Source organism: Perca fluviatilis, chromosome 10 (assembly GCF_010015445.1).
Source record: "Perca fluviatilis chromosome 10, GENO_Pfluv_1.0, whole genome shotgun sequence".
NCBI classification, from domain to species: domain Eukaryota; kingdom Metazoa; phylum Chordata; class Actinopteri; order Perciformes; family Percidae; genus Perca; species Perca fluviatilis.
In genome coordinates this window covers 31,123,901-31,150,291 of record NC_053121.1, presented here as the reverse complement: position 1 = coordinate 31,150,291, position 26,391 = coordinate 31,123,901, and the positions used below count along the sequence as shown (strand labels likewise).

The window sequence follows — 26,391 nt, the reverse complement described above, 5'->3', positions numbered from 1 at the left end:
TATGAATGATAACTGCAAACACAACTTTGGTCAAAATTTACAAGGCAAAACATTGTTGCATTACATTACAAATATTGTGTTTAGCAAGTATAAGCTCCTAAATATAATTCAACAAGTTGGAGATTTTTTTAAATAAATTAAATATCTGTTATAAAATACTTAAGTACCATCCTTCTACTCCTGTGCTAGCACTCACTGGCAGCCATGCAGCATTCTTTCTATTCAGCTTATTGTATAACATTTAGAAAAGTTATACCAGGAAATGGCAACAATTAATACTTCCACTGCCACTCTCAAACTGAAATGGCATTAGTACAGGCATGAAAATGGGTCAGGGGTGAAAAAGGTGAGAAGGATATTACCTGTCTAGGGGGGTCCGGGGGCATGCTCCCCCGGAAGAAAATTTTAAATATTCCATATTTTAAAGCATCAATCTGATGCATTTTGAGATGCATTTTTTGCCAACCAACAATATAATATTTCAATATGCACTCATTAAAGTTAATTTGACTGGCAAAACAGTTAAAGTCCTTCTGACATTACACAATAATAAAAGTCATAATTTTTAAAGACTAAAAAGTTTTGGATCAATTTTTACTACTTCCAACCATATGTTAAATAAAGAGTCAATGTGGATTTACATATTGCAATAATATCATAATCCTACAATGAACCATTGTGAAAACTAAAATGTAGTACTTTGGCCAGGTCATCATCAAAAAAGCGAATTAATACATTCAAGATTTTGTCCATGTTGATATTAGCTGCTTTATTTACATTTATTAAAAACGTTGCATTGTTTATCTTTTCATATAGCTAGACGTCTAAACTCTGGGACAAGGCCGTTATGTTTAAATACCTGCCATGCTGAGTCCAAACAGACAGCTTTGTCAAGGCAGTTTGGGCTTCAGATAGCTTTTACAAATCATGTTCCGCTATGAACGTGCACACACGTATTGTTTGTATCACGGTCGGTCAGTAAAGGCGCAGTCGCAGTCTTAACAGTAGCGGTCGTTGCCGGTAACGTACTCGTATGACAGAGTGCACGGACCGAAGCTTTGTGACTAGCATCTAATGACTAGCAAGCACTGTCTTACCGCTGCTGCCGTCCAAAACATGCGCTGCAGAAGCACCTGGCTCCCTCAAACGACTTCCCGTCTCCACCCTTTTCTTCTTGTCCTCCATTCATGCCCAGCGCCATTTGTTTTAACTACTTTCTCAACTAAAGCTACAAGTTTGATAAACTTTGCCTACATTTTTTTTAGCCGCGTTACCACGGAGAACACACCGGCACCGCACTCTGACATTTCGGCAAAGACCCGCCCTACTTTGCATCCGATTGGCTACAACTCGTTTCATTGGTCTAAAATAGTCATAGGCCAGAAATTGGGCACCAGGCCCGAGTACTTACACCCCCTCTCCCCTTAAACATTTTCTCATTGAATCTACACGATTCACGTAGGTCACCTATTTTGGTTTCAAAACGGCGAATTTCGCCGAAAGGTGAGTGATTTTCATGTCTGTAGTAATTCTCGCCAAGTTACAGGTCAGAGTTGAACCCCACTGAACTATGCAAGAAGCAAACAAGGTGATAAATTTCTGGAAGTCTGGAAATTTAAGTGCCAAACTTAAAACTAAAGTTAAAAAAAACTTTAGGGTATTTTTTTCAAAATGTTGAATCAAATTAAATGATGAATAATCATGATAATCAATTATCAAAGATATCTGTTTATGTGTAATTGTGCAGCCCAAACATCTGAATGTTACTGTAGTACAGCTTTATTCCTGAGGCTTATTATGTGCTGCTGTGTGATTATATTTTATATTGTATGCAGGTTTATGTTAAGCGGCACTTTTGGTTTGCAGGGATAATTACATGTTTTTCTTTGGTAATGTGTACGGGTAGGAGAGTGTGTGTTTAGAGTGTGTGTTTAGGCTCTAACCTGAAGCCACAGCATGGCAGGGTGAGGAGGCGGAGCACGGCCAGCAGCACCCTGAGGGGCAGCAGAGTGAAGACATACAGGAATGCGTCCACACACAGGAAGAAGCCGAAGGTCATCAGCTGGAAAAGTCACACCGAAACACCTCCAAGTGAAACAATGATTGTCAGTGTGAACAACATGCAGTATGCATTAAGCAAAACCTCCCTGTTAAACAATGACCATCAGTGGGAAAGATACCGTACAGCCGGCAGACACATTTACTCATCATCATCTTTAACTATGTATCTGTATCAAAGGACAAGAACAATAACATAAAATAATTGGGGAGGGGGGGACACAACAGTTTCTTTACATCCAAAAGTTATTTCTAGCTGAAAATGTCCCTTCTCGTGGCCAGGTTGGCTCAGTGGGTAGAGCAGGCGCACATATACTGAGAGGCTTATGCCTCGACGCAGAGGTCCAGGGTTCGACTCCAACCTGTGACGATATCCTGCATGTCTTCCCCCTCTCTCATCTAGCTGTCCTATCAATTAAAGGTGAAAAAGCCACCCAAAAAAAAAATCTTCGAAAAGAAAATGTCCCTTCTCTTATTTTCTGAGGACGTCACACATCTTCTTTCCATTGGAGGAAAAGCCAGGAGAAAACTAACAAACTACATGTAACCATAAAATAAAAGGGTAGGCCTAAACCAAATTATGCAGCAGACACATACCTTCACAGTTTTCCACATACAAAACAGCCATTGCCCTTTCATTGTTTTTTAAAATAAGTGAATTGTCTTCTTACTCCTTCTTCTAACTGGAGAAACATAAAGGCATGAGGCAAGTTTTGGGAGAAGCTGGTGGGAGGGTTTGTCTCTCATTGGTGGATTCTATGTGACTTGACTCGTCGTCAGGTGCCCATGAAGTTGGTAAGTCTGCTTAACATAGTAAACTCAGTGAGGTCTTTTATGTTTACACACATTCCTCTCTTGCCCCCAAAGGAAAAACCGAGCCAGTAAGAGCTACGTTCGTCTGGGCTCGCTTGTTCGGATGTATTTCTGCAGAAAGAGGGTCTACTCAACTCCACAAACAATAAACAAAGACACAGAGGAGGATAGCCTCAATGGCCTAATTGTACGATTTTAAAGCATAATTGTTTAATTTCATAAGTTGGGTCAGTTTTCTTAACAGGCTACATGTTAACCTGTGTTTATTATTATTATTTTTTTTTTAGATATATAGATATATAGGTATGTAGGATATGTGACACATTCCTAAAGAGAAGCAGCACACAGTACAGATTAACCACATTTTATGTCTCAACACTGCCACCTGGTGGCTAATGACAAGAACAACAAAAATAAACTGGTGTCAGTGAGTCACATGGCAAAATTCTATGTTTTTTTTTTATATTATATTGTTTTACATACGTCAATTATGTGTAAAAAGTGTATGTATCTACAAGTGTACTTGAGAATGAAACTAATGATGATTTTTTTTTTATTTCTGTTTAGTCTTTTCAGTATTCTTTTTTTATTTATTTAAATTAATTACTTTGTCTATCAATGTTAGGCAAACAAAGACTAAATTGATGTTTTGAAATTGCAAACTTTATCTGACCAGCTGCTACAAAAAACACTAAGTTCAATGTATAATAATATCAAATGGAGAAGGCAAGCTGGTTACAACTTCCTTTGTGAAGCTTTAGCCAACAAATACTGTAGTTGGTTATTATTTACTTGATAAATAACCAAAACAATGAATTGAGTTCAGAATTATTGCAGAACATGTAGGAGGATTATAAGGCTGAGGAATGACTCAGTTTGACATAGAGCTGGGCAATATATTGATATTATATCGATATTGTGATATGAGACTAGATATCGTCTTAGATTTTGGATATCGGAATATCATAATATGGCATAAGTGTCATTTCCTGGTTTTAAAAGCTGCATTACAGTAAAGTTATGTAATTTTCTGAATTTACCAGAATGTTGTAAAATCTCATTGTGTAAATATTTTGTGAAAGCACCAATAGTCAACACTGCAATATCGTTGCAGTATCGATATCGAGGTATTTGGTCAAAAAAATCGTGATATTTGATTTTCTCCACATCGCCCAGCCCTAGTTTGACACAGTTATGGGCTGACTGTGAGCTGTAAACTGAATGAAATAACATCAGACAGATGGTGATAGATGAAGAGAGGGAGAGCAGCTGAGTTCAGGACCTAAGTACCTTCTCAAGCTCCTTGGGAATACGCAGGAATGTGTAAACTCTCTCTCTGCGCTCGGTGTACTTTGCCTCATTGTGTTCCAGGAAGTAGCCTCTGGTGAGCTCTGCGCTAATGAAGCGGGTCAACGACGGATCTGGAACAACATCAGAGCACCAGTGTTACCACAAGGCCATTGTCTGCAACAATTACAACCACAGCGATCAACACAATGAGAGCACCAACGTTTTGAGTGTCACACACTGCAAAGTAAAAGAGAAGGAAACTTCTTTGGATGATGAAAACAGGAGGCTTAACAATATTTTTAGCTCACTGCTCACTGTGCACCTTGAATACATCTTTATAATGGCTGAACCTGCAAAATGACCGGCTTTGTGATACAGAAGGTTTTGTCATGACTAACATGACTGAGAGAAAGTGAGTAAAGTGGTAGTGACAGTTTATTTTAACTCTGGCATACAACTTGCTATGGCTAAGTATAATGAGTCTATGGGTGCAAAATATGATTATTAGTTTAATTTTTGATTAATCTACAAATTATTTTTAATGCATCGCTTAATCATTTGGTCTTTGAAATGTCAGAAAATAGTGGAAATCCATCAAATGTTTCACGGGCTCAAAATGAGAAAGTGACTGACTTAATAGGTCTAAATGCATTAAAAGCTACTTGAAGAATGATAAGAAAATTAAAATAAAGTGATTTATCTTGTTATTAACTCGTTAAATAAAGTGAAAAAGCAAACAGCCTGGATTTGTTGAATTGTCACAGTCGGTTTCATCCTAAATCCCCCCCATACTGTGTTGAAATTATTTCCACTCGACTTGAACCTGTGAGATCCTGTCAAACATGTCACGCTTCCTAAACTGAAGACAAAAATAAACTATTTGTACGTTTTCGATCACATGACCTAACAAAACATGTTGGCTTAACAATCAACAACTTTGCTAAGTTGCACACTGAGAGCACCACAAACATGCCTGGATTACAAAGATATTTAAAAAGTCACAAACTAGGGCCCAAGAACATTGTAATATATTTTAATTTAAATTGAACGAGGAAACACTGCAAAATTGGCAATTATATATTTTTTTCCTCTAGTGCAAATTTGCATCTTATCTCAGCTACAGTGTCATCACAATTTGAACTTTATACTGTCCAATATTTATTCAGTAGTGTTTACCTAACATCAGATATGCCCTGTACTTGATTAAATAAATTCACAATGTGCCGGTCAAATGAGGATCCAACTCAAATGACAAGTTTCAAGTATATACACACACAACACTTTTATCACCTTTATTTTAATGGCTATTACCAAACATGTTGCCTCTATAGTATTTAGATAGTGGTGTACCCAAATCTGTGACATTGAGAGCAACTACAAAAAAGACCAAACGACTGAGCAGGTAAGGTGTGATTACAGTAGGGCTGCAACTAATAATTATTTTTAAGTATCTGCTGATCATGTTCTCGATTATTATATTATTATTATTATTATTATTATTATTATTGACCAATTATTAACCAGTGAAGTATTGATGTTATAATATAGGTGGTCTTATTTAAATGTCATTTTTAATCCGATCCACAGTCAAAAGCCAAGAAGATACATTCAGATATTCCGTAAACCGTCATATAGAAAAACTTAAAATCTTCACTTAAAATCCTCACATTGGAGCAGATGGAACAAGGGTATGTTTGGTACCTGTGCTTAAAAAAAAATGCAAGGATTAATAGAATATAAAAAAAATCTGTCAATTATTAATTTGTCTATGAAGTGATCGATTAACTGTCTCAGCCCTAAACCTAACTATGAAATCTGGCGAGCCTCTGTGTATCTCTGGGGTCACATTCATTTTCTTTCTTTTTTATCATAGTTTTGCTATCATATCGTATGATAGAAATGTTTGCAGAGGAAGTATAGCTCAAATGAATTAGGTCACACGATATGATGGGTGACAGAAAAAAACACCTTAGAGCATGATTTGTGGACACCCGTAGCGAACACTGTGAATAGCTAGATAGTGTAGCTAACTTATCTAAATTACACGTACTGCTCACTGAACTTTAAGCAGCTATAACTACATGCGCGGTAAATGCAGCCATGCAAACTAACTTAAGACATTACTACAGTACCTAGCTAGATAGTGAAAGAAAATATCCAGAACTAGTTTTAAAGAATGACTCTATTGTGTCAGTTACAGATATGTTTTTAGTGAGCAGGGGACAGTTCATTATTAGCTCGTTAATCAAGCTAGCACTGAACGCTAAAACAAGTGTTGACAGACTCAGCTTCAACATGTAACTCCTGAAGCTTTTCTAACTTATTTAGATACAATTGACTGTCGTCGTTATAATATCATATTCATGAAGTCACAACAGTAAAATGCTTACAGTCGACAAACTAAAATAATATATTTAAGACGCCTTATATTAGCTGTAACGTCAGTAACGTAACGTGAGGAGGGGGATCCAACGGTTACCTGCTGGGTGCTCCCGCTGCTCCCTCCTGACAGAGTTTATATCGTAAAATCCCAACGTTTCTGGCAGTTCAGGAGTTATACCGAGTTTACCGGACATGTGCAAATCATCCCACGGTCTTTTCTGTCTTTTCTTTAGCTCAATTTCGGCGTCTTTCTCCTCTGACAGATCGGTCCCCGACAAGTCCGCCATCTTTACTTTGGCAGCCCAGTAGCCCTGTGCACCAAATTGCCAAATTGTTTTCCTAGGATGGCGAAGGAATAGGAACGGAATGGCCCGCCCCACTCTCCCACTGATTGGCTAGTACCTGTTACCTGCTCTGGTTGGGTTGGTTAGGTTTAGGCAAGGGGAGTGGGATTGGTTAGGATTAGTGTAAATGTGTCAGGGGAAGCCAATCGGAGGCAGTGAAAGGCAGAGTAGGGCGGGACATGCATTTGCCATCCTGAACTCGCGCAACATGGGGCAACGTCACCGCATTGTGAGTATGGGTAAAAACAATTGACGTCATAAAGGTGAAGTTTCGAGGAGGAAAAAAGATTAAACAGAAAAAAAAAAAAAAAAATGATTAAACAGTTTATTATTATAATAAAATAATATAAAGCTAATAATATATATAATTTATAATTTATTATATATAATGATATATATATATATATATATAATGGACTACATTGATTATATTGATTTCTCTATAAATCCAAAGGCTGTGAAAATGATAAAGACTTACATATTGTGAAGGTACTTCATTATTTAGTTTTTAATCTTTTTATGAAAGGTAATACTCCCCTATTCAAAGGACTTGTGCTTATTTGTCTATTTCAATAAAGAGGAAGTTAGTAAATAAAGATATGGACTAACTCCAAGCCTATACTACAACACATTTTTGCCAAGCGCTGATTGAATATGGCATAAATAGTAATGTTTTTTACTCGTCAGATTAAAATCTGGTCAATTTTTAGATGTGCTTCTTTGCAGCATGATGTCACAGAGATACAGAGAAAAGAGTGACACAAGAAATATAAAATAATTAAATGTTGTTGCAGTTCCCACTATAATCCACTCAACGGCGCCAAAGTTCCATCAAATCTTCATGGATTTAAAGTCTACCCAACAACAGTAGCGAGGACTGTTCCTAAAGAACTTTGCTGGGTAGTTCATACGTTTGTTTGTGCCCCAGGTTTTACTTAGCAAAACTATTCAGGTAACGCTAAGTAAGCAGATGAGGGATGAATACAATGAAGATAGATCAAATCTACAAATACTACCGTTTGATGAACTGTACATTTTGGGCCTATAACATTTCTGCTATCCAATGCTGCTGTTTAAACAGCGTCAGTGTCCTACTATAGGAACATATGGACATAACTGCAATAGATATACTGAAGGCTGCTACAAATTAAAGAAAAAAATCCATGCCCAGATTCCCCACTAGATATTATTTTTGACATCTTCATCACATTCCAGGATTTATTTCGTTTAGTGATTTCCTATATTTCCCAGAATGCTTTTTAATAATCTCCAAGGAGCAGAGGAGAAGGTACATGAACTATTAAGATTTTAATCAAAAGTGAATGTATGAGCATGTAAATGAAAGTAATTAGTGTTTGAATATTGGAGCATATTTATGACGATGGTCACTCCTCATATTTAAAACACAACCTTTTGTGGCTGCATTGCATTTTGGTCTTCTGAGTGTTCTTTGGGAGTAAACATCTCTATTTTTAACTCTGTTTCTTCTGCAATAGAATTCTCCCAGTATGATCATTACATATCAGCAGAAAATGTCAGCTCTGGAAAAAAGCTTTTTGCTCTTTTACTTTTGAGAGACTGACGCAAACACACAACGTTAAGATCACTGATTCATTTTATAACGTAATTTCCTAATAATCTTCTTAAATCAGTTATCACCAGGGACATGAAAAGATTAGCAAAAACACAACTTTAGTTCCCTAAAGTGTAAGTTAAATTTTTGTCTTTTAAGATGCAGGTGAGAATGAAACCTTTACCCTGTTCCATGTCCCAAAAAGATCAAACCTGAATTTTCCAACTGACAACAAAAACACTTATCGCAAAATCCGCTTAGCAGCGGTTCAGGAGCTTTTGATTTTATTACACTTTTTTCCTCAGATATAGCGATGTGTTGTGGAATTGTTTATTTTCAAATGTGTTTCTTTTTCTGAGCACTTCAAGGACTTTTCGTGTTGGTACATTTTCCAATCTGCTGAGGAAGGTCGTGTGATATGATCGAAAGCTTCAGAAGAGCTACTAAATGGACTTGTGGTCACTTGCTGAACATTCCAATGATTTATCAAATTAATCAGAGTTCATTGTAAATAGAGTAACTAAATTGACAAATAAACAGATGCAACATGCACACGATGCATGCAACCAAACCACATTCAACTCCATTGTAAGCACGATTTATTGGCACACATAATGGTAAAGCATACATACCAGACATCAGATATGACACTGAACACCTCTGCTATATAATGTACAAATGGTGTCTAATAATACTAGGCTCAAACATATTTAGAAATGTGTTAGCTTCCTTACAAATGCACAAATAAATACCCATAAGATCCAATTGTATAAAGACATATGTCGCTGTCTTCTTTCCCATTTTCAAACAAATTTCCAACAAAAGAGATCAGGGATATATTAGCAATTCAATTAAAGATTAAAGAACAATTGTGAGCACAAATACAGGGATACCAAACCATTACTGTGGGGTGGATGGGATTTTATCTGTGCGTTGCTTTCAAAATGTTGTAATAGTTTCTTCTTATGTCACAGAATATGCAAGAACTATGATTGTGTGACTGTTAACTTCGTGGCTTTGGTTCTGCACTAGCTAAAAGGATGACAAACATCAGAGAGTTGGGGTTTTTGACCGAAGCAAACCAGTGTCCATCCAAACCACCCAACAGAAATCAGAACCTCCTGTACAAAACAAAACAGCTGCCATATCCAAACTGGTTTCAGTGGCTGATTTACAGTGGACAAAATCGATTCCACATCTATTTACAGAGCTACAAACCTTGTAACAGTGTTCCCAAACTGATGATCCCAAAAGGAAAATCAGACTGATGTGTTTTAAAAAGTACATATATCAAACAAAATAAAAATCCTATAAAATCATGCAGGAAAAGGCTTTAGTATCAGTTTGGGAGTAGGTCGTTAAAGGGAAAGAAGTCAAATTGTTTGAGGAGAAGAAAAAAAAAAAAAAATCAACATTAATGCATCAAATCTGTGTCGGCAAAGTTCACACACTGATCGGCAAAATTACAACGTGACTGCAAAGGATTCTGAGAGAAGCAAAATACCAATAGACTACGAACACAATCAAACTTGTTTGCATGAAATCACAATCTGTGACGACCGAAGTAATGTGAAAAGAACAATCCTAGGACACGATTTCCCCTTGTTTGAAAGGAGTCCATAGCAGTAGAGAACTTTTATTTCCTCCTAATTGGAAATGGAAATAAACAGCAACAGCATAAACAAACCAACAGTCGACTGAATTTCTAATAAAAATGCAATTGCCTCAAACAATGTTTCATTTGTCTCCAATGTGGTTAGTCGCTTCCATTGGCTCTGTTAAAAAACACCTTGCCTTCTCACAGTTGAGCTTGCCATTTTTTTTTTTAGACATTTTGTTTGTTGTTTTTATTCTTCTTCTTTTCTCCCCTCTGTCTACTGTCAGCATGATGACTTGCGACCTGCGGGTCAACCAATCATAGCTGTAGTATTCCGCTAAACAAGAGGTTTGTATCTGAGGGAGAATTTGATCCGCAATTTTCCACTGCATTCTTGAAAAAAAATGCCCACGCCATTGGTATTTTTACATTACAGTTGCATACCACTTATATGCATTTCTTGTCTTTGACATGTGGATATTGCTGTGCAATGCTGCCATTTCTTTTGTTTTCCAAGATGTTACAGTAATTCAGAGAAGAGGAAAATATCCAGAATATTTTGGCTGGACATGCCAGTGGTGAGTTTGCAGATTCTGATTCAGTACATAATTACTGTATGAAGCGTAAAAGCGCTGCCCTCAGGGGTAAGAGAGAGGTTAAAAAGTCCAGTCCACATGAAGTCAAGGATCTGTTTTTTTCTTCTCCTTCGTTTGTTTTACTGCGAGGGCTGGGGCGCTGTGCTCTCAGGCTTGCTGTCCTGGGTGGTTGGGGGTTTGCTGCTCCAGGGGGCGTTGTTGCCCAGAGCCGGGGAGCTGGTGAAGTCGTCCTCGTCGTCCAGGCCGTTGGTGGCGTCGTACTGCGTGTTCTCCAGACGAGTGATCAGACGCTCATCCTCGTCCCCGAACTCGCCGCCCATCAGGGTCGGCTCGCCAACCACCATCACGTCCTGGAAAGGGGAAGAGACGAGGGAGAGCAAGTTTACAAAACTGACAAGTAAGGAAATTAGACATGTTCTCGTTCTTACAAACACATTTTAAAAAGGTCACATCTGCTCAGGCTCGATTTTTTGTTACGCTCACACTTTATATTCACATACTTCTGCTGTTTGAATGTTGGCATTAACATACAATTAGGCCACTGTTGTGTTTCAAATGGGTTTTTTTTCAGTGAAAGAGCCAAAAATCATTTTCTTTTCTAGACCATCATAAATATTTAGTTTATCCAATGGGGTTTTGAATCTTTTCTCTCACACAAAATTGTTTTCATTAATGAACCCATTTTTAGTTTTACATTTTTAAAACAGTCTTTACAGTTATAAAACCGGTACACAAATATAATCAATTTTACACAGGCACCCGTGACATGTTTTCAGTTTTGTGCAGGACCATTCTCTTTAGCCTCGGGGTGATTCAAAATTAATATGCTAAAATGAGAGAGAAATCACCACAGAAGACATTAATGCATATCTGTTTCATCTAATTCTGAGAGCAAAGCACCATCTGAATACCAAGTGAACTCACATCCACCCAAAAAGACCTCATACAGTAACACATGCATTACTTCAAATGAATGAATATGCATATCGTCTGTCTCCCATCAACCGCCTTTTAAAATGGAGGGTTAAAAATACAACCATAAGGTCATAAAGACAAGACTTTCATTCAGCAGCTGATGTCTTTACAGTTGTTGATCTATCTTGTGTGTTTATGTTTACCAGGGTTTCTGTTTCCCAACTAAGCGAGAAGCGCCCAAACCCCCGACGATGGGAGGTACTTCAACACAGAGCCCCTGCTTGCTAAGAGTTTGTGTGTGTGTAAGTTTCAGTGTGTGTATGTTGAGGACAGGCATTGGTGTATCCAGTGAACCCCCAATGCACTCGGTGCAAATGAAACCTTCCCGTACAGAAAGCAGATTCCCCCAGCGCTCTGTACCCGCCCCAATCAATACTCATCATGTAAGACATATTTCACAGAGATGACCCTCTCACCCTCTCAAGGAAGGGAAGGAGAGAGATTTAGCCATTACCCCACCTCTATCTGTGACTCTTGCGGTGAGTCTTTAAAAGGTGGGTGTGCTTGTTTCATTCCATGTTTCAGGACACATTCTTCTGCACGTCATGAAAGTGAAGTGAATTAGTTAGAATAATCACTGGAGTGTAATTTGTGAACTCAAACATTGATCAATAAGCTCTGAATCATGGTCGCGTCTTCATCTTTTTGTGTGTGTGTCTGTGCTGAGTCTGTGAATCTCATCTCCCTTTGACTGACTAAGCACATCCCTGCTGGCGAGCCCCAGCGCCACCCACCGTAACCTGGAAAGAAGCTGTACAGTTAAATGGAGCGCACGCTTCACTGGCCAAGTGTGTCAACGCAGCCTGGCTTGGGAGATCTCGCTCTTCTCAGCCGTCTCCTCTGCAACACACACTCGCACGCACACACAGATAAACGTGCACATGCACACGAATCCAGATTACCGTACAATCACACACCTGAACACAAACGGACAAAAGCACTCAAATGCAAACTCAGATTAACCCTATGCATTGTGCACAACACCAACCCAGGATTGTACACAGAAATCGCACAGCGCTAAGCACACATGCACAGTACAAACACACTTCCATCAAGCATTGATGTAAACACACAAACAAAATTTAGCCCACTCCAACCCCCACCAAAACTCCAAACACACACTCAGATGAAGAGTACAAGGCAGTTTATTTATCGAAGCCATCCCCAAACCCCCCCTAGCGACCACTTCTACACCCCACTATGCCTTAATCAGGCTAATTAATTTAGGTGAGCTTTTCAACTAAATGACAATATCCACACTGATTTGTCAATTTGCATACCTAATTAAGTCATTAGCTAAAAACGTGCTGATTGCCAACAAGCCATGCATTCACCATCTGTTCCTGTGAGGAGGCCCGTCAACCTACCTCTGGCCAATTTTGGGTCCAAAAAAAAAAAATCCCTCAGACGATAACAGCTGGTGGCTAGTCTGAGACGTGGGAGCGCTAATTGTGAGCTAATTAATACTGTCAACACGTCTACTCATCTTGTTAAGAGTTAGCTTTAACGCTAGCTAAGCGGCGACGCTTTGAATGGGGCGTCGCAGCGATCAACGCATCCCTGCTCCCTTCATTCACTGAGCAGTGTCATTAGCATTTTTTTTTTTTACAGAGATTAGCAGTGACTATCTCGGAGGACATATTTGGCCACAACACAACAAGTGGGAATTGAAAGAAGACGTGGATTGTGACGACGACAAAAGGGCCGGAGAACAAAATTGTCCCTTAAAGCAGCAAAAAGAAAAAAACACTGTTTAAAATAGAAAGTAGATAACAAATATTTTAATAAAGTTTAGTCTGCAGGCCTGATGCACACTCCAAGTTTACTGTCCCTCCATCCCTTCTGTATTCAAATTCAGAGAAAGACAGACAAGATCTACAGTGAAAATAATCTATTTCTAGTTTGTACTATTTGTTTTTTGACATCAAAATATAACTTCAAAGGATAAAACTGGTGGTATTCTATATTTTTCTTGTTGTCAACAAACCCAATAATGGGTTGTCTGTCTCTCAATGACTGTGGCTCCCAGGTCCAAGCATGTTTGTTCCTAAATCTTCCTAAAAACTGATCACAATTATGAACTACCGGTAGATACATTTATTTTGCAGCAATTATCATTTTCATAAAACAGCTGGGAGTTGTAGTTTTTAGCTAATGTTACTCACACAACAGAGTAAATAGTGCATTTGTTGGGGACTACTTTCAGTGGAGGATTGATACACATCTGGTGCTCTGGTGAGTTTTTCCTGCAGCAGGATGGTGAATGTGGGATTGACTCAAAATAAACTGCAATGCCCACATTCACATTAATGAAGGAAGATGTCACCCAGAGCAACAGTGTGGCTCATTTATGTGTTTTTAATAGTTTTTGGATAACAACGTAGCTCTATGGCACAGATGAATAAGATTTGGATACACAGACAATACTTGTTACTCAAATCAATTAATTGTTAATTTGGTCGCCATCTGAATAAAATTACTAAAAAACATTTTTGGGGCAAATATGCAAAATACTTTTTTTCAAGATCATTTGAGTCTAAATATTTTTATGAAAGTTCAAAGAGTTCAAGGATTTTTTTTCCCCGGTGCCACACGCAGGCGACTCCATCTTAGTTCAGTGCAGAACCTTTTAAATGTAATCCTCCAATGATCATCAATCTACCAATTTCATAGAGAGTGGATGGACAGTTAATTAAGGATTTAGTCCATAATCTGTGTTGTACTTGTTACAGATGCACTGCCTGCATGAAAAACCTGCTGCTAGAGGCCAGCTTGGTAAAAGAAACAACACGTTCGTCACTAAAATCATAAAATCAGGCCACTAGAGGTCAGTATTGCTCACTGTATGAATCCCACCCCCCCAAAACACACACACCCACACACCCACACACACACACACACACACACACACACACACACACACACACACCATCCCCACCTTCCCCAGCACCTCCTCTCCTCCAGCCGCTGGTAACCCCCCCCCCCTTCCCCTGCGAGGGTCCACTCCTTATTGTCATTGGGCTCACGTAGGCTTGTGCTCAGGCACAAACGAACAACTTCTCACACAAAGAAAGCAGGCGCACAACATATGTAACCAGCATGTTACCAACCACGCTGCCAGTCTTTAAGAGGCGTGTGAATGCACGGCATGAGTGGTGCGGGTGGTGTGTTTGTGTGTGTGTGTGTGTGTGTGTGTAGGAAGGAGGTTGTGGGGAGAGGGTGGGGGGCAGTGATGGAGTAGCGTGTGTGCATGTGACGGAGGAAGGGGCTGGGGGTGGAGGGTTACATACAGATATCTGTGATAATGAGAGCTGGCACAGAGCCAAACTGCCTTCTAGAGAGAAAACAATTGTGCATGCTGTGTTTGTGTGTGTGTGTGTGTGTGTGTGTGTGTGTGTGTGTGTGTGTGTGTGTGTGTGTGTGTGTGTGTGTGTGTGTGTGTGTGCGTGAGATGTACATACGTATGTATGTGTGAGACAGAAAGAAGGTAAGTGGAAAGTGGAAAGATGACGAGACAGCTAACCACAGGACGGATCATAGAGGGACAGTACAGTATGTGTGTGTGTGTGTGTGTGTGTGTGTGTGTAGATGAGAGAAAGAAATACTGTAAAAATGCCAGAAAAACGTAGAGCTTCTACAAGTTCTAGAATGTCCCTAGATTCAAGCCTGTCTCCTAGAAAGTATGTTTTATATCTTACTTATGTAAATTTGCAACAGCAAAGAAAGAAACAGTGTTGCTCGGATTACATTTTCAAACAACATAACGTTGTCAATCATTTGCCGAGTCGCAAAACATGTTCACTGACAACATATTTTATTTGTTTCTCTTGCAATATTTAAACAAAACCCAGATCTTTAAAGTACTTTTTTTGCCCCGACCTAAAAACACACAGGACTCAGGTCTCCGATGGCAGAACATAATCAAGGCAGGAATTATGTCTCTCTTTCAAAATGTAGTATAAAAACGCCACTTCTGGGGGACAGGGTTGCTATACTACACACGCCGTGAGTATAAAAAAGAATCTGCACCCTTAAATTTCCCATTAAGCAGAATTAGTCCAGTGTACAAGATGAACACACATTAATGCCAACCTTCAACCCTTTAACACTGTTTAGTATCATTAGCACACTTCTAACTGAACTGCAATGACCTGTATCCTAAAACACCAGAGTGCTGCACCAGCGTGGTTACAGAAGTAGTAAATTGGATGCAGTAGTGTAAATATAATACAGTATGTGTATAATGAGCGGTATATGGAATAGGTACAAAACGAGAGCATGTGCAGACAACCCACTCACAACAGCATCACATTCTTCAGGGGAGCGCCAACCATGTGGTGTAGCACTCAGCTGTTTAAGAGGCTATTTAACCTCTAACTGGTCAAGTGGCCTGTTATGGAGGCACGTTACAAATTCAGATCCGTGGACACAGTATGCAGAGTCAATATTAGTAGATCTATTGTAATCATTGTTGGTTACTTGTTTTGTTTCTTTGATGTTGGAGAGTAACAGTCCACTGCTGATGTAAGGCAATTCAATTGTTCACTAAAGTCATTTGTGGAAGATTTCCTAATTTAAAAAAGGTATTTCAGAATTACCCTAAAACAGAAAATATGTGATGGGACATCCTGTGGTGAAATGCTGGTATTGTGGTTTTACTGTCCCATGCCTACAGTATGTTGTAGAAATGTTTCCATCACAACATGTTTCAATACTATTTTTTTCTGAAAAAGGAACATTACAACTTTTCTTTTAGTGCTTGAGACTACGAGGTCGCCCCGTTAATTGTACTGTACAATGGACGTTAGGGCTGGGTATTGGTACTCAATATCTTTAAGGTATCGCCGAAATACTACAGTACTAAGTAGTATTGAAACTTCTCCAGTCAAATGATACCTGCGTTTGATACTTTTGTACCCAGATCTAGAAAGAAATTACTATTTGCATGGTTTTGCTTGCAGCCAATCAAAATCACGTTATTGATTTAATGCGACGTGTGATACTACAGCTACAACCCATACATCCTGTGGCGTGATTAGTCGAGCTTGGGTGGTGTATTTGAAGGAGATGGCAGTTCAGCGTGCCAAGATGCTTCCATTCACATGATGGGTATCGAATAAAGTACTGAAGTAGCATTGGTATCGGTATCACTTTAAGGGTACTGTCTGGTATTAGTACTGGTATTGGATTTTTTAAACTCATTATACCCAGCCCTATACTGGACATATTAAGAATAGCAACAAAGGATTATCTAACAAGTTTTGAAGTTTGTGTGTAACAATGGATAAAAGTAATTTTCTAGGTCACAAAAAATATTATTTAGATTTACAGACACAAATCAACCTACAGTAAACAGTTTGCTTAAAGGTGCCGTAGGCAGGATTGCGAAGATCCAGGACTTAGCCAAAAAATTTGAACATCAACAACTAAGCCTAAGCCCCTCGCCCTACAAGGGAGAATGAATGCGTGTCCATGAGCAGTGATTGACATGCAGTTAGACAACCCCCCTGGCCCTGATTGGTGCATCTGAACAGGGAGCTGTGTATTTCTACAAATCGCACTACAGGCTGTAGGTGGTGCCAGAGGAGCCGGATATTTTTTTTTTATTACCTGCTTCATGTAGTTCTACTCGAACATAGGGTCCGTTTCAGCAAATATGATAGAAAGTTAGTTTTATAAGGCTTACCTAATGCACCTTTAAATACAAACATATCTGTATCTTCTATGAAACACACACATCAGTCTAAACGCATTGTCGACCTTTTTATATCCAGTTAAATGCACACTTTCACCACTGAAAAGCTCCACAACTGATATTATTGTCCAATATTGGGTTATTGTTTTACATTTGCTTTATAAATTTTGTTTCTATTTATTACATTTTCTATAGATAATCAAATTGTACTATCTTCATCTTACATTTACTGTTGCTTTTACTAGCTAGTACAGTGTATTGTTCAAAAACAAAATATCAGGTAGGCATTTATTTGTTTTTATTAATTACCCTGTGCTCTTTACATTCAGACGGTTCCAGACATGCAGAGCTTCTGAATACAAGTAAACTCTGCTACAGTACTAGTCCTCTGGGCAGTTGTGAGTTCATTGTCTTGGTCGAGGGCATTTACAGCAGTGGTGGCTGAGAGAGGCCAGAGTGTCACTTTACCCACCCACATTTTCCCATTTGGTCCCGAGTTTTTTAAACCTCTAGGCTACGACCACTTGGTTGAGCAATGGGGTCAGCTGGGTCTTTTTTACACATACATATTCTGAACATGTAGAGTACTTGGAAAGAAACTGGTAAAACTAAGGAAGTAAACCTCTTCTTCGTATTTTCATTTTTCCTTCCATTTTGCAACTCCAGCACCATATAAGGAGCTCAGCTGTATCACTGTGTCTTCATGGACAGATGTGTGGTTTATTACGACACTTGTTTCGATGACAGTAGTACTTACCATCAAGAAAATGCTGAGAAAACATAGTATTTGCACAGTTTTGGAAACTGTGACTGTGAGTTTTATGGGCTTGATTAATTTCTGGAGTTCTTAAGTTGCAACTTGATTTTAATAAAACAAAGTAGGCTTCATAATTTTCTTTTTCATAAACTAAGGAAAAATCGAGAGTTAGTGATACGATACTACCTGCAGCAAAGGAACACTTATTCACCTTCTTTACTGGCTGTATTTGAATTTAGCGGCTGTACGAATTTCTACTTTGATGATTTTTAATGCCGTTTGCGTCACTCTTTATAATATTTGATGTATTTTCCCTTTGTCTTTTAGGGCGACATGTTTTCATACAAATCCCTTGAGGTTTCTTTGTCTCACTGCACAGATTTGTTTTCTACCCTCCCCTCCTGTTTTTCTTTTGTGCAAATAAATTAAACCTAATACTGTAGCTCCAATACCATTAGGAATACCACGTGCCTGTGTGTAACCCTGCAAACATACATGTGGAGTCATAGAAAAAAAATAAAAGAGGAGGCAAACCGAGCTGATGCTTACAGGTACCTGACTGGAGAGGCTGAAGTTGGTGGCGGGGCTGCGTTTCTTGCTGGCGGTGGTGCCTGCGCTGTTGGCGCTGCTGGCTGAGTTCTTCCGTTTCCTCCTCTTCGTGGTTGTCTGTCGGGCGGGCTCAGCTTTGGCACGACCAGCAAAGAGAAACAGAGGCAATGCCAAGAACATAACGCATACAGACGGAGACAAGGTGTAGGGGTGTGTGCAGTGTGGAGTGTTTGTGTGTTATAGGTCATACAGTAGAGAGACTCGGACAGATAGCATCATACTGTATGTGGAGACACAAAGGCGTGCGGACAGAATTGTGCAAAATGCCTGTTTACATGCACACAACGCGCACGCACGCACGCACACACACTCACACACACACACACACACACACACACGCACACACACACGTTACAGAGACAAGAGCAACTAGTCTACACTGATCCATGCTTTGTTTTCTTCAAAGGTTGAACCCGCACGAGCGTTGACATCTCCCAAGACATGCACTAGTACGAAATAACCCCTGTCCCATTTGCATAAATGCTCAACAATGGACCCTGATGCTCAACGTAAAGTAAATTTGTTAATGATTCTGGTGCTGCACCGATTGCTATGTTTCTCAATAGCATGAGCCAGATTAAAACTGCTCTGCTGAGGCAGAAAGCACATTCCTGTTTGTCTTACTGAACATGTTATTATACTGCATCCATTCTTGTTGCAATACTGCAGATTTGATTTGCCGAGCACGAGTGTGTTTTCGTTCTGATCATTATGTTTTAGCCAGTGCTTCAGAATTATGCTTTTACATGCATTAATCTGGCACATGTAACATGTATTTGTTGTATTTCATGTATTAGTGCTATTTGGAAACATGCAGATGAACTTGCACACAAACTTCATGGTATGGCCAGTGAGCAAATAAAATGCTGCTTTCTAAGACTACAGACAGTGTAAGAGAGAAGATACCTTTTTTGTGATTTGTGGGAAATATTTCCGTTTTGAAGTTCTGTGGGTGTCCAGCTGAAACCGGAGCCAAAATAAGTTTTATTTTATTCAGGTGATTGATTAATCTCAACAAGACAGAATGAGACCAGAGATGACAACAGAAAAAAATGAAGAGAAACAATTGTAGATGCTACTCAACACCACTGGAAAACTTGTGCTTAGGTGAAAAATCTTTTTCCAATTATGAGTTCTACATAATTCCTGAAGGTGTAATTAAATCACAAGTGAAAACATTATTATCAAAAAGATATAAAGTACAGACAGAGGTTAAATAGAGATATTGGTGTTTCTAGTATTTACAAAATAATCTATGTCGTGCATAATTTATGAATACATGGTTTAGCAAATTCTGCCAACATTTGTTAGAAAATCATTCCTTTAATCTCGAGGGAGACAAAAGAACACTGCTGTGATCTTCAAACAGATGTCTGAAAATGAAATACATTTTTCGAGGTTATTACTAATCACACTGAGGGAGAAGCCTTCATATTCAGTTACAACAACCAGCAAGTCGTTATACAAACAAAACTGAAACTATCAGAGGGAAAACAATAAGGGGATTTTTAATCAGTATCTTTTCTCTTTTGATTCCTGACTTTGACGAACGTGTGTAAAAAAGTGGGCCTATTGTCAGAGACAATCATTTCTGTTATCCGACTGGTTTCCTTCAATGCTGAACCGGTGACGCACTAAAATCACTTCCATTTCCACCAAAAGGACTTATCAGAGCATAAATGTGCCTGTGGCTTCCTTCCTGGTGAAATCCCAACCAGTTTTCGAGCTGGAGAAGAATTGCAGGAAAAGGAGAATAACACGCCACCAATGAGGGAAAACCGCATTTCCAGCTAAACTGCAAAGTTCAGGCAAACTTCATGTGAAAATATATATAGATAGATGGGATAAAATGACCCGAAAAAACACATAGAGGAGGCCTGACTTAAAGAAAGTATTATACTTATTATGCCTACAATTTTAAATGTTACCCTGAAGCAACTTATGGATCAAAAACCAGCACAAAGATCAAACCAATAAAACGATAAAGCTGTATATTATATTATACTACATTACACATGAAGCCGTTTCTCATGAATCACATATATATGATATAAAACCCAATGTAGGATTTTATATTAAGATCTCTTTCCATGGGACAATTAACCATCAATACAAGAGCTTTTTTCTCCTCAGACTTTATATTCATAAAATGCTTTCCATGTTTTTTTTCCCCCGTTTTTTTTTTCTTCTTTTCTTTGAAGAACGTCGTCGACACTGGGGAGCCGCTGGCCGGGGAGCTGGATCTACAAGTCTGATTACACCCGGCACTCTTAATTAAAGTTACACAGGTCTGAGTCAAAGGCTTTTTGACTGGTGTTGGTTTTTAAAGACATCTCGTCACGCCTCGCTAAGCATTGCTGTAATTTGCAGCCACTCCGATGTGTCCAAAAAAACTCGGCTTACTCTTTCTCTCCAGCTTAAGACCGCACAGCCAATTTAAGCCTGGTACTTTTCAGAAACCACCCTTAAAACATCAATCATAGAGAGCTGAGAGGCCCGTTAAGATTGGCGAGGTTGAGATGCAGGAGGCAGCCCTGAATTCTGATTAATTTCAAATACCTGACAGGCAAAACATATTTAAGGGATTAAGACATATAATGGCAAATTTGGAAACATAAATGATGCAATAAAAACAGACTCTGAGAAAATATATTCCTATTCCTACAAAGTGAGTGATGGTACAGAATTAAACGTTTTTTTAAGGAAAGGAAGTCAGTTAGACCACAGTAGAGAAAACGATTAACACTTGATCCACAACATTTTAGAAAATGTAGATGTCTTTCTGTTGTCATTTGACCCCGTTTTGGACAAGAGCTTCTTATTTCTGGGGGCCTGCTCAGAGAAGCAGGTTTATCCCGAGTTATCTGAAAATCTTTAATGAGAGAATACCAGAAAAGCACTTTTCATAATCTTTTAGATTTCTGGGTTTGACTGAAGAAACCCTATCCGGATCTGCTTATTTTAACAGGCAAACGGGCAGTAAAGATATGTGTTTTAACAATAGTTACCTGGTGGGGCTACCATCCTCTGCCATTTTTGGAATAGGCATGTCTTGAGACAGTCCCGGGGGCTGAGGTTGTAGGTCTTGTGCCTTGACATGAGCTCTTGCATGGGCTCCAGGATGACACACAACTGCTGACACAACAGGACAAACCACACGTTCAGTTGAAGCAGATTTATTTAACATTTGATGAGAGAACAGTGTCCTGTCCACTGCTGTTGCCTCTTATCAACGTAAAGCAAAACAACATCGATAAAAACACAGTCTGTTGCGCAATTAATCACCCATAGACTGACTTTGAGTGATTAATTGTGCAATAAATCTACTTTTTATAGACACTATTAATAAGTGCCTTTAAAAACAGGTTTATTGTCAAGAGCTTTAGAGAGGAGACGGATAGAGAGAGAAAGATGGGCAGGACAATACATTTTAATATGAGCAGCTTTTGTTGAGCGGTTTACAACTCACATGTGTATGACACATTAATGCATCAATACACACGTACTTGGAAAAACCAAAACAGTCCCTTGTTCCCACACTGAACTGCAACAATATTCTCCAGTTAAAAGTACAATATTCTGTCTTCTAAATCTCTGGTGATCTGCAGTGAGAGGAACCAGGGGTCAGCCTGTCATTTTAAATACATCAGGCTTAGTTTATCCAGATAACATCTGGATAACATTACTGGTCAGCCCCCCTCTTTCTTTAATAGCAGCAACCATCCAAATGCTTGTTGGTGTAGTCAGAGGACAGTGGTTCAACAGCTATAGTGCTGTCTTATTGCTGAACCAATCACAGGGTAACACTAGGATCAAACTCCAGGCAACCTGCCCGTCTTTTCCCACTAACTGCATGAAACGGTTTTCTTTTTCTTTCAGACTTTTCGCTATCTTTGAAAATTTGACCATTATACCCACCTCTCCCAGTCCCTGGAACCTGCAACATCTTTTTTAATTTTTTTTATTATCATGAGCAGCGCAAGCTTTTGAGATGGTTTCCTATGATATTTTGTGTAGTGTCTCATCATATTTTGTTTGTATTTGGTTTTAACCTGATTCACTAATGTTAAAATGCAGTTTTCAATTAACAGCGGCACATAAATAGTAAGGTATTTTCATGAGCACCCATATTGTTTGGCTGTAAGGACCCCATACTGCGCTTTCCCCCCTGATAGATGTAGCAATACCTCACTATTAGAAATGATAGTAGCTTACAGTACTGTCGATATATAGGCACCGCTGTAGACATATTTTAACTGAAAAATATCTATATGAGTTTCCTAAAAAATCAAGTTCAGGCACAAAAATGACTTAGTTAAGATTAGGAAACACTTCATGGTTAAAAGAAACCAAAGCTGAAGAGAAACCTTGTGTGTCAAAGACCAAGAAGAGCATATTATAAAAACATACAGTAAATCAGGTAGGTTTTGGGGGTTTTAACCCTAACCCTACATACAGTAGCTGCGGTACGGCGGACCAGGCAAGCAGTTGCCGTTAGTGTTTCCCAGTTAGAGTGTGATGTAAGGTCGACAATTACTGGTGTGAAAGGAGGTGTGGGTTTACTAACTTGCTCAAGGGCACTTTGACAGTCTTTACTGAGACAAAGGAGTCTGTTAATCATTCTCTGCATGCTCAAATGATCTCATCTGACCTTCAGCATCCCACCACCCCTACATTTCTGATGTCAATTCTAATCAACATGCTCATCCTTTCTTCAGCCGTACTGTACAGCAACGCGGGGGTAAGATGTAAAACAAGGGGACAACTTTGAATGAGACTGTGTACTGTATCATGTACTGTATCTATTACCTACTACTATGTAATAAACAGGTGTCTAGGCTTTTGTACAAATCATTTCTGCAGAAATCCTTGCAGAAATGTTTTAACATGATGGATGGATATGATATATGGATATTCAAACCAGGGATGTTCACCAGTCCTGGGATTCAAACTAGTCATTCTAACAACCGTAGCTGCTTACGCCAAATTACCCTACATAAACATAGTAATGTCTGTTCCCTGTGTTAGGATGGCAGTGTTTTGATGCCATGCAGCTCGAGGTAAAGTGAACATCCCTGTAGCAGACTAATCCCATGTTCTCCTCTGATAGTTCCCTCCTGACACAGTAATATCCCTCAGCTCAGCCAACAAGCCCTGGCTCTCAGCCTGAAAACAAAGGCTATTTTCAGGCTGAATAGTAGGAAGCCGGCAGCTCCAATACATGGAAAGGCTTAAATACTTCAAATGAAAAACAAGAGAGACAGTGTGTTTGTGAGCGTAAGAGAAAGGCCGGTTGTAACCTCTGAGCCAGGAAACCGTCAGTCTCTTTTGGAAGGACTGATAAACGCTGGGGAAGGCCTTTTCCAGAGACACATTATTGCCAGTTTAATGTGAGGAAAGGGCGTATTTTACTTTGACATCCTTGGATAACAGTAGGGTAAAATATAATATGCAAAGTGTGTGATATCATGATTAACAGTGGATGCACGGCAGTGTTTACCAATCTGGCAATCGGGAAGATGAAACTTAAGGAATCGTGAGATGATTTTCGTCTGTCTGACCTTTCTGTAATCTTTGCTTTGTTCCTGTGAAATATCTTGAAGTTTTATCTCTTCAGGCCTCGAAATAGTATCCAAGTGAAGCAGTCTATTAATCAATGAGAGGTTGCAAGTCGACACTGATTTGTTTTAAGGGTCACAACAAGCCAAAAAGGTTGGGAACCACTGCTTTACAGGATACAATGAAATCACAAAATCCTTAACCCTAACCCTTCAATTCAATGTCTTCTTGATGCTCTTAATACCTGGCACTCTTTGTAAACTCACATGCTTAAAATGCATATTCAATAAACTAAATAACATTGCTTTTAAACTAGTCAAATAATGTATGTTTTTATGTTTATGGTGTTTTCATTATTACTGAAATGAAAGAAAAAGGATTTATGTGAACTATTTCAGGTTTAGACCACTGAGGCAATGCGAGTCATTTCGACAAACTAAACATTCTTCAAAAACAAAGCTGGGTCTATTAAGACACAAACGTCCATAAAATGCATGCTGTCAGCAAACAGAAATAAAGGCTTAAACCTTGTTTCATTGTTACGTTTTGCTAAGCACTGACCATCTGAATCACCAAAATAAAGAATGAACAGAAGCCAAATCTTTTAGTATGTAATTACAGATACTTGAATTATGTTTTCTCTTTCAGCTGCATTACAGTTGCTTTCTGTATAGAAAATCATTGTTATAGGAAAACAAAAACAGCCACCCTGCTTCCTCTCCCTCTCTGTGTCTTTCTTCACTCAGTTATTATAAGCAGCGGAGGTGCCGTTCCCTGATTCGCGCGCCATTTCACAATTATGAGTCTCAACAGGGAGCGTTCATTAATGTTATGCTAATTTTCTGTATCCAATTAATTCTTCTCTCTCCCCATCTCTCTCCCGCTCGCTCTTGTTCTCCCATTTGGAAATCGTAGCTGTCAGTCAACTGTGGCGTCGAGAAACACAAACAAAACCCTGTGAAATAATCACTAATGTATTCAGCCGGCTTATACTTACTATTTCCGTAAATTATATTGCTGCGGTCAGGTAGAAAAACATTTATATGCAGAGAGTAAAGAATAAATAAGTGCTTATATTTTTTGCTTTGATGCTTTGCACTTTTAATATTATACACTCAGGTTTGAAACGCCCAAGAGTCATAAACCGTGTTCAGCACATATATAAAAGCATAAGCTTTTAAATCCAGTCACAATATGACCCCTAACTAAACTTAAGAGTTAATATGAGAATGTAAAAAAGCATATCTTATTCAAATTTGAATATTCAAACACTGAACATACCTGTAAATGTAACATTGGAAATAAAACATTACAGATTTACTGCAGAGCAGGAACTGTAATCATGCTAAGGAACATATTAAATATGACAGAACATGAATATTTTACATAATAAAAACATCTCTATCCTGTCTAACATAACATGACACATAAATATAGATAGAGAAATTGAGCTAGAAAGCATGAGCAACATGAAATACTTAATTTAAAAATGGACAAGAATTGTTCCTTTGTGTGCATTAAAGTGTGAAGAGATGAGAACAAAAACAAACGCAGAATGACAATCATAGACATTGTCAGCCACACACACACACACACGCACACACACACACAAACACACACACAGACAGACACACAGACACACATGCACACACAGAGTCCTTACCCTGAGGTAGTTGAGGGTGAAGTTGGTCAAGCCCATGCGAGTGATGTTTTTGGACAGTTGTTCCAGCACCTGAGGGTCTTGTGCCTGAAGTCAGCAGCGGAAAAGGAAAATGAAGTACAAATGCATATATAAGCTATTTATTTGTACATCTTTTTTTTGTTATGTTTGCATTCAACTGACTACGAATAAACTAATTATCTACAGGCAATTAGGCTAATTGGCATTCATCAGATAATGCACATTTGACACATTCACACCCTCGAGTCATGAATGCAACTACTTAACATTGTTATCGCAGTTGTGCCATGAAGCTGAATGGAAGTATTTCAGGCCTTCATTTCACAGTATTGTCAAACCGTGAGGCTAATTAATCAATACCTTTTTGCCATTCCATTTAAATTTTCTATTTTGTATCTACACTGGATTTGATGATGTTGCTCAGTGTATGTATGTAGGGTCTGGGCAGCAGGGAAAATTAGT

The 26,391-nt window shown here is 38.8% G+C and overlaps 2 protein-coding genes across 9 annotated transcripts in view; both read right to left on the bottom strand.

Annotated features, from left to right (window-relative positions):
• tapt1a (transmembrane anterior posterior transformation 1a) overlaps positions 1-6,867 on the bottom strand; it is a 31,053-nt gene extending 24,186 nt beyond the window's left edge. For 2 of the 3 annotated variants that reach the window (XM_039813367.1, XM_039813368.1), the window contains exons 1-3: positions 6,641-6,867; positions 4,162-4,292; positions 1,944-2,062 (exon numbers count right to left, since the gene is read on the bottom strand). In XM_039813367.1, the coding sequence (XP_039669301.1) occupies positions 1,944-2,062; positions 4,162-4,292; positions 6,641-6,830 (440 nt within the window). In that variant the 5' untranslated portion in view covers positions 6,831-6,867. Of the gene's footprint in view, positions 1-1,943; positions 2,086-4,161; positions 4,293-6,640 lie in introns of those variants that run through there. The other variant, XM_039813369.1, reaches the window with a different exon arrangement.
• A 2,169-nt stretch (positions 6,868-9,036) lies between these two features.
• Positions 9,037-26,391, bottom strand: part of ldb2a (LIM domain binding 2a) — a 91,949-nt gene continuing 74,594 nt past the window's right edge. The window contains exons 5-9 of one of the 6 annotated variants that reach the window (XM_039813707.1): positions 25,912-25,995; positions 21,698-21,821; positions 19,596-19,649; positions 18,630-18,778; positions 9,037-11,003 (exon numbers count right to left, since the gene is read on the bottom strand). In XM_039813707.1, the coding sequence (XP_039669641.1) occupies positions 10,773-11,003; positions 18,630-18,778; positions 19,596-19,649; positions 21,698-21,821; positions 25,912-25,995 (642 nt within the window). In that variant the 3' untranslated portion in view covers positions 9,037-10,772. The remainder of the gene's footprint in view (positions 11,004-18,629; positions 18,779-19,595; positions 19,650-21,697; positions 21,822-25,911; positions 25,996-26,391) is intronic. The other 5 variants (XM_039813709.1, XM_039813710.1, XM_039813711.1 and 2 more) reach the window with 5 other exon arrangements.